Here is a 15,614-nt window from a genome sequence, read left to right on the forward strand (position 1 = left end):
AATGGGTAACATCATTTCATTCCGCTTCATTTATCATGGTGAAACATAGAGAAGTTAATTTACTGTCACGGCCCTATCGAATCGAACCGAACCGAGCCGTGAATGAAACCTATTCAATTTCCATCCTAGAGTCGTGCAAATTTGGGCCTGGATTGACCTCCACCTAATTATTGGCCCAATTGAAAAAAAAATAATCCTAAATGGACAAATAAATAAAAACAATTGGGGTCTTTCGAAGAGCGCACACGTGCGATGCACATGTGCCGCTTTCCGTCCACCTGTTCATCTTTCTTCTTCCTCTTCCCCTTCCCCTACTGGATGGACACACCTTTCGACGTCCCTTTTCTTGACGACGATTCAACCGTAATTTCATCAGAACCAACTTATTATAATTACGCAGAAATTCAACCTCCAATTCACCAGTCCAATCTCGCACCGTTTCCTCCCTCCCCAAGCAACTTCCTGTCCCCAATCCAGAGGATAATTCGATCGAATCATCACGCAATATCAAGAAAATTGCTCGACCGCATTGTGCCCGATGACCCGCCAGAGCTTCTCCAATTCCTCCCTCTGAGCCCTTGTTTCCGACGAGCCTCTTCATTGGGAAATGGCTCGAATCGCAATCAAAGCTCTGTGCTTCATAATTCTTCACATTCTTGATGTTTCCACCATAAGGCCCGCTCTTTCTGGTGGTCTAGGGGACGAGTTCTCGGTTGTCGCTGACCACGACGTGCTCGGGTTCCACGGCGACTACACGCCACCCTCGCCGCCTCCGCCGCCTGCCCTGCCGCTCCCACCCCCTTGTCATGCGAGGATCTTGAAGGAGTTGGTTCTATTGATTCGACCTGTGAGCTGAATAAAACCTTAGAGTTCGATGGCGATGTGTATATTAAAGGTTTAGGGAATTTATATATACTTCCGGGTGTTCATCTTAGCTGCCCATTTGGGGGCTGTTTCATGTTGTTTAATATAAGTGGCAATTTTAGTCTAGGCCAAAATGGGGTTATTGTCGCTGGTACAGTGCATGTGGTAGCTCAGAGTGTTAGTTTGATTGACGGGTCTCTGATAAATGTTTCCGGATTGGCCGGCGAGCCGCCGGCGGAGACAAGCGGCACCCCGCAGGGGGTGCAGGGGGCGGGCGGCGGACATGGTGGAAGAGGGGCGAATTGTTTGACTGATAATAAGAAGCTCCCCGATGATGTGTGGGGTGGAGATGCATATTCTTGGCAGTCTTTGGACGAGCCATATAGCTATGGGAGTAAGGGAGGGACCACAAGTAAGGAAGAGGATTATGGTGGGGAGGGAGGTGGGAGGATTAAGTTCGAGGTGGAGAGTGAAATCGAGGTCTCGGGGAGTCTTTTGGCGGATGGAGGTGATGGTGGTGTCAAGGGTGGAGGAGGCAGTGGCGGCAGCATTTATATTCAGGCACATAGGATGTAATGTCTCTTCCTTTTGAGTAATTTAAGCCACATTTCGATGTTCTTCTTAGCCTCCTAGTGCATCATGATTTCTGGAATTGATTGTAGTTAGTGTTCTGTGTATCATGGCCGGTGTAAAAGTTGAGTGACATTAGATTTGATGTCCCAAGTGTTTTTCATTGTTTTTGCTAGCTGATGACTATGTCAATCTTGTTTAGTGTAAGATTCTTAGTTGCATATATAGAGGGTTCTTTTCGTCTTATAATAGATACTGCAGCTGTTTTAAGAAAAGATAGTGACCTTATTCTTATTGATTCAGAATGACAATAAGTTGCTCTAACTTCAGTTATGAAACCAATTCTTTGTCTGTGAAGTACGTCATGGACGTGTCCATCCAATTATAGAGGGGGGCATGCATCATGAAGCTAGGGAGTATCTTCTTTTGATGGTTGGCTACGTAGAAATTTCTATCATTAAAGTGCTTCTTTATTGAAGGTGCTTGATGTAGGGAAAAACCGTAACAAGGGTTTCTGATACCAATTTGATGTAGTCGGAGATATAGAAGATAGCAAAAAGAACAAAAACTGGGCCAAACAAGTCGGATTGATGCTGGAACAGAGGAAAGATATCTAGGGTCAATGGAAAAACCAATACTTTCTATTGAATGAATAAACCTAATAAGAAAGAGACTTAAAGAACTATTTATGCTAGGATTTCAATCTCTCAACTCGTGATTTGATATATTAACTTCTAGTCTCACTGTTGGAGCTCATTGAAAGCCGCATGACTGGCACGACTGTTACCCTAATAACATCATTAAAGACTTAAGAAAAAGGAAAAGACTTAAGAAACTAAAAACTAAATTATGCTCCTGCATCACTGCTGAAGGGTAAACGTGGAAGTATATGCTAATATCTGGAGTCATACATAGGAATAGGATTTCTTATTCACTTTGAGAATAAATTTGATAGTTCATTCAACGTAACTGGTAGATTAATCCCCATATCTTGCTTTGATGCAACTTTTGCAAATTCTGATGTTGAAACTAGAACAGCCAAGCATAAAAAGCTATTGCTTTGATGGTGTGGCTGCATATATGCCTTACTATTTTTTGTAGCAGATGTCTTAAGTAGTTGGTATCCTGCTCTCTAATGTAATACTGGTGCCATCGTTTGTAATTTACGATCAAACTCTTTGTAATTCGTTTATTGACTGCTCATTTCAACTAAAATGATGTTGAAGGCCCAGTTGTTTTCATTCATGTTACTTCGCTTCTCGAAGGGTAAGAGCAGCAACTGCTGTTTATGTTTTGGTGGCAACTTGCAAGAGCACTCTAAGGGCTTCACGAGAAACTGGCTATATACTGCCGATCGTGAATTTTTTTTTACTAGAAATATGCATGCAGGCATACTGCTCTAGGGTTTTTTGTGTAGCATTATATTTGTTGCTATGCTTGCATCAAGCCACATCAATCAGATGCATCATTTATCAATGTAGTCATTTCTGTTTGATGAAGTGTCTTCTGTTATTGTGTTCATGTCAATGAGAATTGCATCAAATTGTGAACTAAACTAGATCCTTCTAGAATGCAGGATTGGAAGTGGCACTATTAGTGCTGCAGGTGGCAGCGGTTTTGCGGGAGGAGGGGGTGGAAGAATCTCCATAAATGTTTTCAGTAGACATGATGACACAGGATACTTTGTCCACGGTGAGACCAGACCCTAATTTTATATTCTAATGTACATCTAGAGTTATCCAATTGGAGTGCACTTAAAGTTATACAAAGATTCTCTGTGAGCTTCCCTTGTAGACTTACAGTAAGGAATTTCCCTGACTGCACTGTTATAATATCTCGACTTTTTTTTTTTTCAGGGGGAAGAAGCTTTGGTTGTCCTGAAAATTCAGGCGCTTCTGGGACCTACTATGATGCTGTACCTCGGAGTCTTACTGTCAACAATCACAACTTGTCCACTCATACTGACACTCTTCTGCTGGAGTTCCCTAAACAGCCGCTTTGGACAAATGTTTATATTCAGAATCATGCTAAGGCTTGTGTTCCTCTGTATTGGGGTCGTGTCCAGGTTGGTGAAAAACTTTCTTGCTCTATTTCTGCTGTGTTATATTCTCTCCAAAATTATTGTGGTTTGTTGAAACTCTTTTCAACTTCTCAAGAATATATGCATTCCTTGTTTATTTGGTAAGTTTCTAGTAGGCCATAAAGTGCTTCAACCATCGGATTGGTTCAGGTCTCAATACTGTGTTTCACAGTTATGCTTTTGAGTCGATTGTGCTTGGTAGAAATCCTTTGTTGTTTCGACCTTTAGGCATCAGAGGGCTTGGTTTTTTTCCTAATCAGGTGGCCATTGTGCACTTTCTCTGGAAATACTTACCAGCGGATGTGTAATCTAATATTTATTGAATGCATCTTGAGTTAGTCAAAGAATGAAGCTTCTCAACCTCATTTTCTCTCGTAATCTTAATAGAACCAAAAAAAATAGTGGAAAGAGTATAACAAAATTAAATTCAGCATACCAAATGGGGTTCCAAGTTTTGGCCCCTTCTTTATGTGGTTCCTGACTTTATTTTTCTTGTACTTGAATAGTTTCTATATGACATGTTTAATTAATTCAAGAATGGAGGGTTATCTGTTTTTCGTGAACTCACATGACCCTAGCATAGTGAACTTGCTAATTATAGGAGACAATGTAGGATTTTGAAACCTAAAGTCTGTACTGTCCATCTTTTCTTGAGGTTTTGCTTGTGCAACACGGCATGCTTTAGTTCTCATTCTTCTCCCCTTTTATGATTGATTATACCAAATACTGGAGTTAAAATTCAATAGTTTCAGTTTAAAATTTGCCAATCGGGGTGAATAATATGTGGAACTTTGCCCTCTATTTAGTCCTTAGGCTCCTAAGTTTTGGTTTCTTTTTCTGTGCTTTGGTTTACTTAGGAAACAGTATTTTCAAGTAAAAAATATTACTTGTTTGCAATCTGTCAGAAAATTTAACTTTTGTGGTTCCACCTCCCTTCCGTTCTGTATGATGCGGGAACTTTATTTGCTTGCTCATATTATCTTTGACTCATGAATGCTTTAGTCATGATTTTGCTCGGAGACATGATCTGGCTTTTGGGATTAGTTTGCAATATGCTTACAATCATGTGCCCAGAAAAGAATGCTTACAAGATATTCAAATGTTGCCCACATGTTCAATTGGAAGTTCCTTGAGGTGTTTTTGGTAGTAACACAATTTACCGTGCCTTTGTCCTTTGACTAGGCTGGTTTGGCCAGATGAAGCAGAGGCTTCTGCTGTAAGAAAAAATTATGGAGAAAGAGTGGGCATTCATTATCGACAGAAAAGAGCATAAGCGCAGGAAATTGTAATTCATGTACATTGGCACGTTCGATATGAGGCTGTACGCTTTAACTGACAATTTAAGCTAATTAAATTGCTTGAAGAAATTGTTTATCAGACTTTCCCCTCGAGTTAGCCGAAACAGTGGTCTTGGTTTTAACTTTTAGGTAGCAAGGCAATTCTTGCTATATTGCGTTGTCATTTTCTCTTTGCTAATAGAGCATGGATGTGTAGGTTCGAGGCCAACTTCGGTTGTCATCTGGTGCTATGCTGAGCTTTGGACTGGCACATCTTGGCACATCAGAATTTGAGTTAATGGCAGAAGAGCTTTTAATGAGCGACTCTGTAATGAAGGCAAGTCACTGGCCTTATTGCCTCCTTCCTTTGCATTTATCTCTGCAAGTTTAATATTTATGACTGCAGCTTTACACGGATACAAATATGCATTCTCTTCTGTGCATGATTTATAGTCAGGTTTGGGAATAAGTACTGCATTCGAACTTTTAGTACTTACTATTCTTGTCCTAATGTACAGTAGCATCTCAACTATGTAATTGTTGAGACACAAAAAGATGTGTTAATTATCTATGCTGTTATACTATGAAAGCTTGTTCTCCTTGTTAGAACTTTATTGAATTGATACTAGTTCCATTCCTAGAAGTTGTGCGGGAGTTTGCTGTGAGTAGTATTTAAACAATTTTCAAATCGTAATCTAGACTAAGAGTGCCAATAGAAGGAAATTAAGAAATCGTGACTGATAAACCTTCTTTTGCTGCTGATCTCATATTTAGAGCAGCCCAAAAGGTCAATGCTAGTTAGAGATGGATATACCATCCTGATGTCTTTTTGAAGGTGCATCACTTGTTAGTTTTGTTGATATAAAGTTCCTGGTATGGCTACAAATTGATTTAAGATTATCAGACTTATAGCGGATTCCATGGATTCTGCACCATACTCAGAAATTACCGGATAACCCGAGATTCATTGCTTTGGACACTTACTGGGGATTTGCAAGCCTCTTATCCAATTACTATCATAATATGTGGAGAAGGTTCTTCTTTAGAGTAAGCAAAAATGGATAGCGTTTTGGCTGGCACAACTTGATTTATTGAAAGAATGTGGTTTAAAAGATGTTTTCAAACATAACTTCAAAAATAATCGTGTAAGTGGCACAACATCTAGCCTTGTTATGCTGAATGAATTATAAATGAGGAAGTAAGAAAAATGCATCAAATTGTTACTCTTTCATTCGTTAGAATAGAACTTCCAGTTTCCATCATTGTCTATACCCGTGGAAGGACTATGACCTAATTTTCTGTACGGGTACTTGCAACTAGAAGTGCTATTCTTCCAAACCCAACATCTTATAAATGACAAAAAATTGAAGTATTGAAAATCCTGAATGGAAGTCATGTTGACGCCATATCATGTTACTCTGAATCTTGATCTAAGACAATAAAGTTTGTCTTTCAAATGAGTAATATGAGAGCATGCAAGCTTCTGCAGAGAAAACCATAACGACGATCAAACCTGAAATGTGGAACCCTTGCTTTTCCTTTTGGTTTTTTGGGTTTGTCAATGACTGATTAATGAAGTTAATGTCTCAATCACACTTTATTACTTTAGATTTATGGAGCACTTCGTATGTCGGTCAAAATGCACTTGATGTGGAACTCCAAGATGCTTATTGATGGTGGCCACGATGCAATTTTGGCGACATCCTTGCTTGAGGCTAGCAATCTTGTGGTTCTGAGGGTAGTTTATCTCTTCCTACTTTCGTTTTTGTTCCAGACTTGGGTTGTGGTGTGCTATAAAATAACACACATTCTCCTTGTACCAGGAATCATCTGTAATACATTCAAATGCAAATCTAGGAGTTCATGGACAAGGTTCCCTGAATTTATCAGGGCCAGGCGATCTCATTGAGGCTCAACGCTTGGTTATATCATTATTCTACTGCATCAGTGTAAGATGAAGACCCATTTTCTCCTAATTCCCTTATATAGACTACTATTCTTTGTCAAGTACGAGTCATATCCACATTAGATTTATTTTCAACCGTTACATATTTGGACTGAAGTATTATGCTGAAACTCCTGATGTTTTCTCTCGCCTTTCACCTTTTGACTGGCTGAACAACTAAACTTTCTCGATGACTTGCTCAGATAGCTGTCATTACAGAGAATAGAGATTTTCTTGCAATCATTAGCTTGACTCCATTGGAATATTTTACGCTGACTTCATTTCTTGGTTTCGCTTTAGTGGGTTATGTCTTGCTTTTCTAGTTTCCAAGTTTTGCTAAATGAATCAGTTTGACGTAGCTGTTGTTGTTTGATTTTAATTTGTTGTCTCCAATTGATTCCATTGGTCTATCGAACAAGAAATACGAGGCACAGTGTTGGTGGTCATATTATATAGCATGGGATTACCTACATTAGTCCCCATGTAACTGGATTTTTGCTTAGAGTAAAATCTCATATGCTTCTTGTGCTTTGTCTTGAACTTATTTTTCTCTCTATTGCATATTCTCTACACATTGGGCTGATTATCTACTAATTTGTGAAGGTTGGACCAGGGTCTATGCTGCGAGGTCCTTTGGAAACTGCCAGTGATGATGACTTGTAAGTTGGGGGGCTTGCCAATTGCAGATAGTGCATGTTGATGCAATCGCATCTTTAAGTTCATTTTTGTGTTTTATAGGACTCCACAACTTTATTGTGAGCTCCAGGATTGTCCAAGAGAGTTACTACATCCACCTGAAGACTGCAATGTCAATTCTTCATTGTCATTCACTCTTCAGGTTTCTTACTGGCCAGCTGGTTCACCCTGTATAAGTCAGATCTGTTTCTTTCACTGGAAAATGATTTGGCCTTTGTGTTCTGACATCGGTTTTGCAGATCTGTCGTGTCGAAGATATAAATGTTGAAGGAAGCATTACAGGTTCCGTGCTGCATTTTCACTGGGTCAGAACAGTACTTGTACACTCCACAGGAAGAGTCACTGTATCTGGGCTTGGTAGGGAGGATACACTATCTCATTTGTGTGTGTGTGTGTGTGTGTATTTCATGATGATTAGGTTTTGCAAAATCATTGTTTTTAAGTACAAGGAGCATCTTAATTTCAACACTTTTACATTCATTATCCGCTGTTTATTATGTTTGCATGAGTTTTACAGATCTTCATTATGCCCTGCAGGATGCACTGGTGGCGTTGGTAGAGGTAAAATTATGGATAATGGGGTCGGTGGTGGTGGTGGGCATGGTGGGAAAGGTGGGGATGGATATCATGATGGGATTTTTATCTTAGGTGGGGTCTCATATGGGAATGCCGAATTGCCTTGTGAGCTTGGTAGTGGTAGTGGGAATGATAGTCTTGCCGGTGCAACTGCTGGGGGTGGTATCATAGGTAAAGTTTCAGTAAAACACGGCTGCCATGTCGATTTCACACTTATTTTTTCTTTCAGACATTTGTGATAATGCGGTTTTAGTCATTACTCGTAGGATATCTTTTGAGGACCAGCTTGCTTGGGATCTTTACATTAAGTTAGACATTAAGTTAGTGATCTCACTTTTGTGGCACAGATGCTGATCTTTTTTTTATTGATTTGAGCAGTAATGGGTTCGCTGGAGCACTCATTGTCAAGTCTGTCGATTGATGGTTCCATTAGAGCAGATGGAGAGAGTTTTGGAGAGCGTATAAGAGAAACAAATGGTAGGACCATCTCAGAAGTAGGACCTGGAGGTGGATCTGGTGGAACTATTCTTCTGTTTATTCACGCCTTGGTTCTTGGTGACTCTTCTATCATATCTACGGTCGGAGGACATGGGAGTCCCAATGGGGGTGGTGGTGGAGGTGGTGGGAGAGTTCACTTTCACTGGTCAAGTATTCCTGTTGGGGACGAATATTACCCTCTAGCCAGTGTCAAAGGAAACATCCACACGGGGTTTGTATCTACTAATTTCTTCATTCAAATTTGAGTGCATCAATTAGCATGCTTATGTACATGCACATGTTCACTGCTTGATTCGGATAAATTACTCTAGCTCTAGGTTTTGATGCGGTTGAGGTTTTTCATTTTTACTTACTGATTTTTGACCTGACCTCTTTTTTCAATTGGCTGACCAGTCATCATACATTCTTTCCATGTGTCGATTAATGCTTGCCAAATTTCGCTCCAAGCTTTTGTTTCTCTGGGCTGCTATATAGTCTTTAGAAATGTAAATAAATGGCTTAAAGAAGGAGAAATGTGCCTTGTAGGAGTTTGTTCTTTTGTCATCATGACAGAACACTCGCTACATTTCTTCAAGTTTTCTCAGAAAGTTTTAGGTTTTTTAACATAATTGACTTTCTTGGCTGCAAGCCTTCTGGCAACCAAAGTTTATTCCTACAATAATCGTGTGAGCGTAGACTTGCATGGTTTATTTGTACGCGAAGACAGAGGATACTCTAATCATGTTAGGCTGTCATCACTCAAGAAAGCTGACCTCTGTTGGCGTTGGGGTGCAAGGGCTGGTACTTGAATTGAGGTGCACAGTCTTTGCACTAAAATTCTTTGGATATACCGTTTTCATCCCGCTTAAAAAGTTGAAAAGTAAAATTTGATGCCTGAACCAATACCCTCTCCTCTAGTGCTAAACAGACTTTCAGATAGCCTCAAAGTTTTTTAGTTGCTTTCCACGTTGTCATCTCTTTACCATCTAGGATGAATAAAAGACCACTACGTGAAACGTTAGTGATGCTACCAAATAAACATTGTGATTTTGCCATGTGGATTGGTTTCATACTTAGGTGGCCTACATCAGTAAAGTATGGTTGTTCTAATGGTCTGAATTCTTTTCCTAATGGCAGGGGAGGATTAGGCAGAGGCCGTGGTCGTCCTGGTGAAAATGGAACTATAACGGGAAAGGCCTGCCCAAAGGGGCTTTATGGTGTTTTTTGCAAGGTAAACTATCATCAAATCTGTTGATGTTTCAAAAATCAAGTATAATAGATTGTTTAGAGTGGGTTTGTCATTAGAGAAGATAATGTATGATCTTGGTTTTCAACACTGAGAAATCGCTTATTGACTTAGCTGTACTCCTATTTAACTCATTTAACTATAATTTGTTTAAATTTGGTCAATGAACTTCATAAAGTGTATCCACAGGTTGCTGCCATTGCTTTCTGTCTAGATTTCTCTTTGCCCATAGTGGAATGTGGCATCTATGTGCTGGTATAAGTGAAAGAAGTACAAGAAATGAGAATAACAATTTTAATCATTAACCCATTGCCGATGACTAGAAAAGACATCTGTCTCGTCACCGAAGACCAGGGGATTGAATTGAAACAAGTAAGAAACCGCACACAGGAAGGCGGTGAAAACCTGGTAAAGGGCCTAATCTCGCTTCAAATTGGTTGCTGGCAACAAGAGAGGAGAGAGAAAATGCCTGGACCCACTCGATTTGATGCTCTACTAATTGCCTTTGTGTGGGATGGGGAGTATGGTACTAAGTGGTGACAAGTCTTATGCTTGAAGAGCCTCGGACACCTCATCATGGTAAAGAAATCCTCCTAATTACTAACAATCTAATTAACATCAGCATTCGACCAAAAAAAAAAAAAAATTAACATCAGCATGGTTGATGATCAACAAGTGGGACCTATTAATGCTATCAAACATTGGAATGGCACCAAATTCAACATGTCGACAATAGCAGGTAGCAACCATCTAAAAAGGAAAATCATATAAGGATAATGGAGGCCAGTCAGAGGGAGCTGATCAATGGACTTACTTAGTGACAAATTGAGACAATTGAAAGTTTAGTGGCCATGATAGACCAAATGATAATCGATTTAATAGTCTGTTAGATAGGTGCACTTCACAGGGTCTCAGCAAGTTATACAAGTCGTGGATTAGAATCTACTCGCACTAGAATGCCCTTGTTGACGAGTACTAAAGTTGCAAAAGCTGAGATGACTTCAAGTATGCTCTGCAATGCCTGTATGGTTCACTTAGTACCATCCAGCTCATGCGATTTTGCTGAATTTACTCTTTTGTATGATTGGCATAGGCTGATGCAATTACTATTTTCCTTTATGTGTTCCAACTTAATCTCTCAAAATCTGTGGCAGGAATGCCCCTTGGGTACTTATAAGAATGTAAGTGGATCAGATAGAGCCCTTTGTCAGGATTGTCCACTTCACGAACTTCCCCACCGTGCAATATACATGGCAGTGAGAGGTGTCTGATATTTCATTGTGATTTTGAAATGTACTATTAGGAGCTTTCAAATTTCTTGAAGCTCTAGTTATTGATTTTGTGTGGCCTTCGTCTTCTTTAACAGGTGGCGTGACAGAAACTCCTTGCCCATACAAATGCGTTTCCGAAAGATTTCATATGCCAAATTGTTATACTGCACTTGAAGAGCTAATATACACTTTTGGTGGGCCATGGTTATTTAGTCTAATACTCCTGACTGTCCTCATCCTGTTAGCTCTAGTCCTTAGTGTTGCACGGATGAAGTATGTTGGTGGTGAAGAATTGCCGGCCATTGTTCCTCCTCGACGTAGTTCTCGAATAGATCATTCTTTCCCTTTTCTGGAGTCACTAAATGAGGTACTTCCCTTAATTGCTCTCTTCCATCTTATTGCTTCTGATACCTAAAATTCTGTTACCAACTTCTCGTATGTATTATGTTATTGATGTAATCTTTCAGGTTATGGAAACAAATAGGATTGAGGAATCTCAAAGCCACGTTCACAGAATGTACTTCATGGGGGCAAATACCTTTAGTCAACCTTGGCATCTACCTCACTCTCCTCCTGAAGAAATTATAGAGATTGTGTAAGTGCCCCTCTCCCTAGGACCCTCACTGCTTAAATAAAGATACCATGGGATTCAAATCCACCTCTCTGCCTGTCTGGAATTTTAGTTTTCCCATAGCTTCATTATCCATACTCATGACGATTCTTCTCACCTAAATATATGCAGATTCGAGGATGCATTTAACAGATTTGTAGATGAGATTAATAGTTTAGCTGCTTACCAATGGTGGGAGGGATCGGTCTACAGGATTCTCTCTCTTCTCGCCTATCCACTGTCATGGTCATGGCTCCAGCGTTGTCGCAAAAGCAAACTACAGCAACTTCGAGAATTTGTCCGGTCGGAATATGATCATGCTTGCTTACGTTCTTGCCGTTCACGTGCTCTTTACGAGGGAATTAAGGTTTGATATCGGCAAAGCTTGTAGATCTATTAGCTTGACGTTGGCTGGTCTTTTTGATATATCTTCTCACTTCAATTTACCATCTGTTGCGGAGGTTGATGGTGTCAGTTCACACATCCTACAGTCTTTTTTTCCGATTTTTTATATTACCGAACAGTGTAAACATAGTGCCCTAGAAATAGTACTTTTCAGTTTCTAGAATTTTGGCACTTCACACTGGCTGGTAAAAGAATTGGAGAGGTTGGTTTTTGTACCTTATGATCATATTGTGGGTTTGAATCGTATTTAACTATATAAGAAGAGTATCCATTGGTAGATATATCCGTTTCTAAACATCATATATCCCAATACAAATATGTTGTAGAAGTTTATGCTATGGTGGTGTCATTTTGTCCAAGAACAGTAGCTATGCTAAAATTCAGGCTATCAGCTTCTTTTAGGATTTTGATAAGAGGAAAAAAAAAAAAATTTCTTCTAGGATTCATCTTCATGTCATAATGCAGGTGGCCTCAACATCTGACCTAATGCTTGGCTATTTGGATTTTTTCCTCGGTGGAGATGAAAAGCGAGCTGATCTTCCTCCTCCTCTGAATCAAAGATTTCCTATGTCCTTGATATTTGGAGGAGACGGGAGCTACATGGCTCCTTTTTGCCTTCACAATGATAATATCCTCACTAGCCTCATGAGCCAAGTAAGATTGCTAGTACTTACAATCATTTTTCTGCACGTCATTGGAGTAATATTTCTTAAAGCCATGTTCTTTATTATCTGATCTCAGGCAATACCGCCTACAATATGGTATCGACTAGTGGCGGGTCTGAATGCTCAATTGCGATTGGTGCGCCGTGGACAACTAAGAGTAACACTTGGCCGTATTGTTAGCTGGCTAGAAACACATGCAAACCCTACTTTAGTTACATATGACGTGCATCTCAACCTAGCTTCCTTTCAGCCTACTGCTTCGGGATATTGCCAGTTTGGTCTTATAGCATGTGCCATTGAAAATCAAAATTTACCATCATCCATTGAAGGTCAAGATGGTTTGTTGCAACCTCAGCAGCAACCATGGTAACTATATTCGTGCAAGCTACTTTGAGGCCAGAGTTTTGGTAGTGCCGTTAAGTTGAAGTTTCTGGTGTATTTGCAGTTTGCCTCGAACTTACATGGATGATCTGGTGGACCACTCAGCAGTGAAACAATCTCTACCTCTAATGACGTGTAGAAGGATGTGTGGTGGTGTTCTAAATTCCAAAAGCTTTCGAACTTTCAAAGAGAAGAAGTCTATGTTTTATCCCCTATCTTTCGTCGTCTATAATACTAAACCAGCTGGTCATCAGGTATAAATGCTTTAAATGAGGTCCATCCAGTTTGCCAATAAACCTTTCTCTCTGACATCCAGATGGATTTATAGAATACTGTTTTGATGGATTCTCTCGTTGATGCAGGATCTCGTTGGTTTGGTGGTCTCAATGCTGCTATTGGGAGACTTTAGCTTAGTCTTGCTTACTTTGCTGCAGCTCTACTCCATTTCTCTGGTGGACTTCCTTTTAGCATTGTCTATACTCCCTCTTGCAATTCTTTATCCTTTCCCGGCTGGAATTAGTGCATTATTTAGTCATGGACCAAGGCGATCAGCTGGCCTGTCGCGTGTATATGCTTTATGGAACATCGCGTCCTTGATCAATGTCGTAAGTTCTCTTCATCTTGAGCTTACATTTATACTGGAGTGCAGAATTTGTAATCACTTGTGCCTTGCATGTACTAGTATGTCTGATGGTGTCCACTAATGAGATGAAGATTCAAGATTATTGTTTTGCTGCTGTCAGTTAATAAGATGGCGTTACTCCAGGAACATAATTTTTAGGATATGCCAATGAGCTGGAAGACTAACTTCTTCCGTTGGTTTGTTGTGGGTTCAAGTACCTTCATCATGTTCCTTGTCTTATTATATTCACACTGCTTCTCAAGTGTACACTTATGCTGAGACGCACATCTGTCACACAGCAGCTAATGTTGGAGATATCTTTCCTTCATATTCTGATCTGATAGTAAAAGAGTTAGCTTTCTTAAGTATTACTATCTGATAGAGAAGCAATGCAAGAATAAGAGTGTGCATCTATCCTCCTTCCTACTCACCTATGCTGCCTGCTGTTTACGGCAGTTTTAGCAAATGAGACATGTCGAACACCATATTCAAGTGGTGATTTTTGTTTTGGCAAGAAAGCAGATTCTAACCATCTCTATGACTTCACACTTGAACAGGTAGTTGCTTTTATTTGTGGACTTCTTCATTACAGGAACCACAGTGGAAAAAAGCATTCAAACTCAAACTTTCAGTCCTGGAATTTTAGTGCGTAAGTATCTGTCTTTGGCTGCCGTGGCATGGCCATTGTTGATGCCTTCTTCTCTTTTGCTGGACACTGCATCGGCCAGAGTAAAAATATTAATGTTCTCATTTCGATGGCAAATAGGGATGAAAGTGAATGGTGGATGCTTCCTTCTGGGCTGGTGCTGTGCAAAATCATACAAGCTCGTCTCATTGATTGGCACGTGGCTAACCAGGAAATCCAAGATCACTCCCTGTACAGCAACGATCCCGAGGTGTTCTGGCAGTTCTAATGTGCATACTAATCAGGTAGAGTTTAGCTGGGCAAGCGGGACTATAGTTGTATACAATTTATCTTTTTGTTTCCATGGGGATCTTCAGATGTTTGTAAAGAGCAGGGTCTTTTTTATTACCTTCTCTTTTCAACTTATAAATGGTGGGGTTCTTGGGAGAAAGGAGTTCTAAGTCATGCAGCAGCTCTTCGGTTACGACGACTCGATCTGGTATCCCGTTAATAATGGAAAAGGTCAGAGCTCTCAATGCCGCTCTTTCTAGAGGCATTCTTTCTTCCGGGTTCGGCACAAAGTACAGGATGTGATGATGTAGCACCTCTAATTCTAGCCATTGTGTTACTTACTAAGAAGCAAGGATTAGTCATAAGATTCACATAAGTTGTAAAGTGATTGTGATCGTGTCATAAGATTTACATGAGCTGTAAAGTGAGCGTAATCATGTAAAGTGGGGACCGTCAATTCTTGGCTCTGGGAAAGCGTGTCAGCTTAGTTTTGGTTTTGTACTGATCGCTTACGTTGTCACTGCGCTATTGTTTTGTATGTAAAGGATCTCACTGTTTATGGAAGCATAGATTTGTTCTTCATTTACTGTTACTTTGGTTGCTTGTTTGCTTTCTTCTAGTTCTTTGTTTTTAATTGCTTGACAGATTCTTCTTTTATCTTATCTGGTTGAGTCTCACTAGTTGCTGATTGCTGAAGGCTAAGGCTCTTTGCTTGCGGTATAAGGATGAACTAGTTTTATCCATCTATGGAAAAGCACAGCTAGCAAGCTGTGTTGCTAAACCGGAGAACAAATCCAGTTACAGTCTCAGTGAGCCTTTAAGCAGTTCCCGTTTTCCTTTGCTAAGCACAAAAACAGACTTTGATGTGAATTGAGGTTATAAACGCAATTCGGATGTGGTCTCCCATTTCCATATAGAAGTGGACTTTGCATATGCCAATCTCATGTCGTATAGATCGGTAACCTCTTGGATGAACCGATGAATGTACGCCATGTCCACGTCGAGAAAGCCCG

At 40.1% G+C, this 15,614-nt stretch overlaps 1 protein-coding gene across 1 annotated transcript; it reads left to right on the forward strand.

Moving 5' to 3' along the window:
- Window positions 1–288: 288 nt before the first annotated feature.
- On the forward strand, window positions 289–15,187 carry LOC115749145. Its single transcript, XM_030685850.2, is given in 23 exon segments — window positions 289–781; window positions 784–1,436; window positions 3,011–3,126; window positions 3,291–3,499; window positions 5,009–5,128; window positions 6,401–6,529; window positions 6,615–6,740; window positions 7,340–7,395; window positions 7,475–7,574; window positions 7,672–7,789; window positions 7,970–8,179; window positions 8,387–8,717; window positions 9,623–9,716; window positions 10,886–10,994; window positions 11,098–11,369; window positions 11,470–11,597; window positions 11,745–11,979; window positions 12,483–12,671; window positions 12,759–13,048; window positions 13,128–13,317; window positions 13,426–13,668; window positions 14,243–14,334; window positions 14,452–15,187. Coding segments are annotated over 23 exon segments (4,332 nt in total). The 5' UTR covers window positions 289–607; the 3' UTR covers window positions 14,600–15,187.
- Window positions 15,188–15,614: the final 427 nt, after the last annotated feature.

This window comes from Rhodamnia argentea, chromosome 4 (genome assembly GCF_020921035.1).
Source record: "Rhodamnia argentea isolate NSW1041297 chromosome 4, ASM2092103v1, whole genome shotgun sequence".
Lineage (NCBI taxonomy): Eukaryota > Viridiplantae > Streptophyta > Magnoliopsida > Myrtales > Myrtaceae > Rhodamnia > Rhodamnia argentea.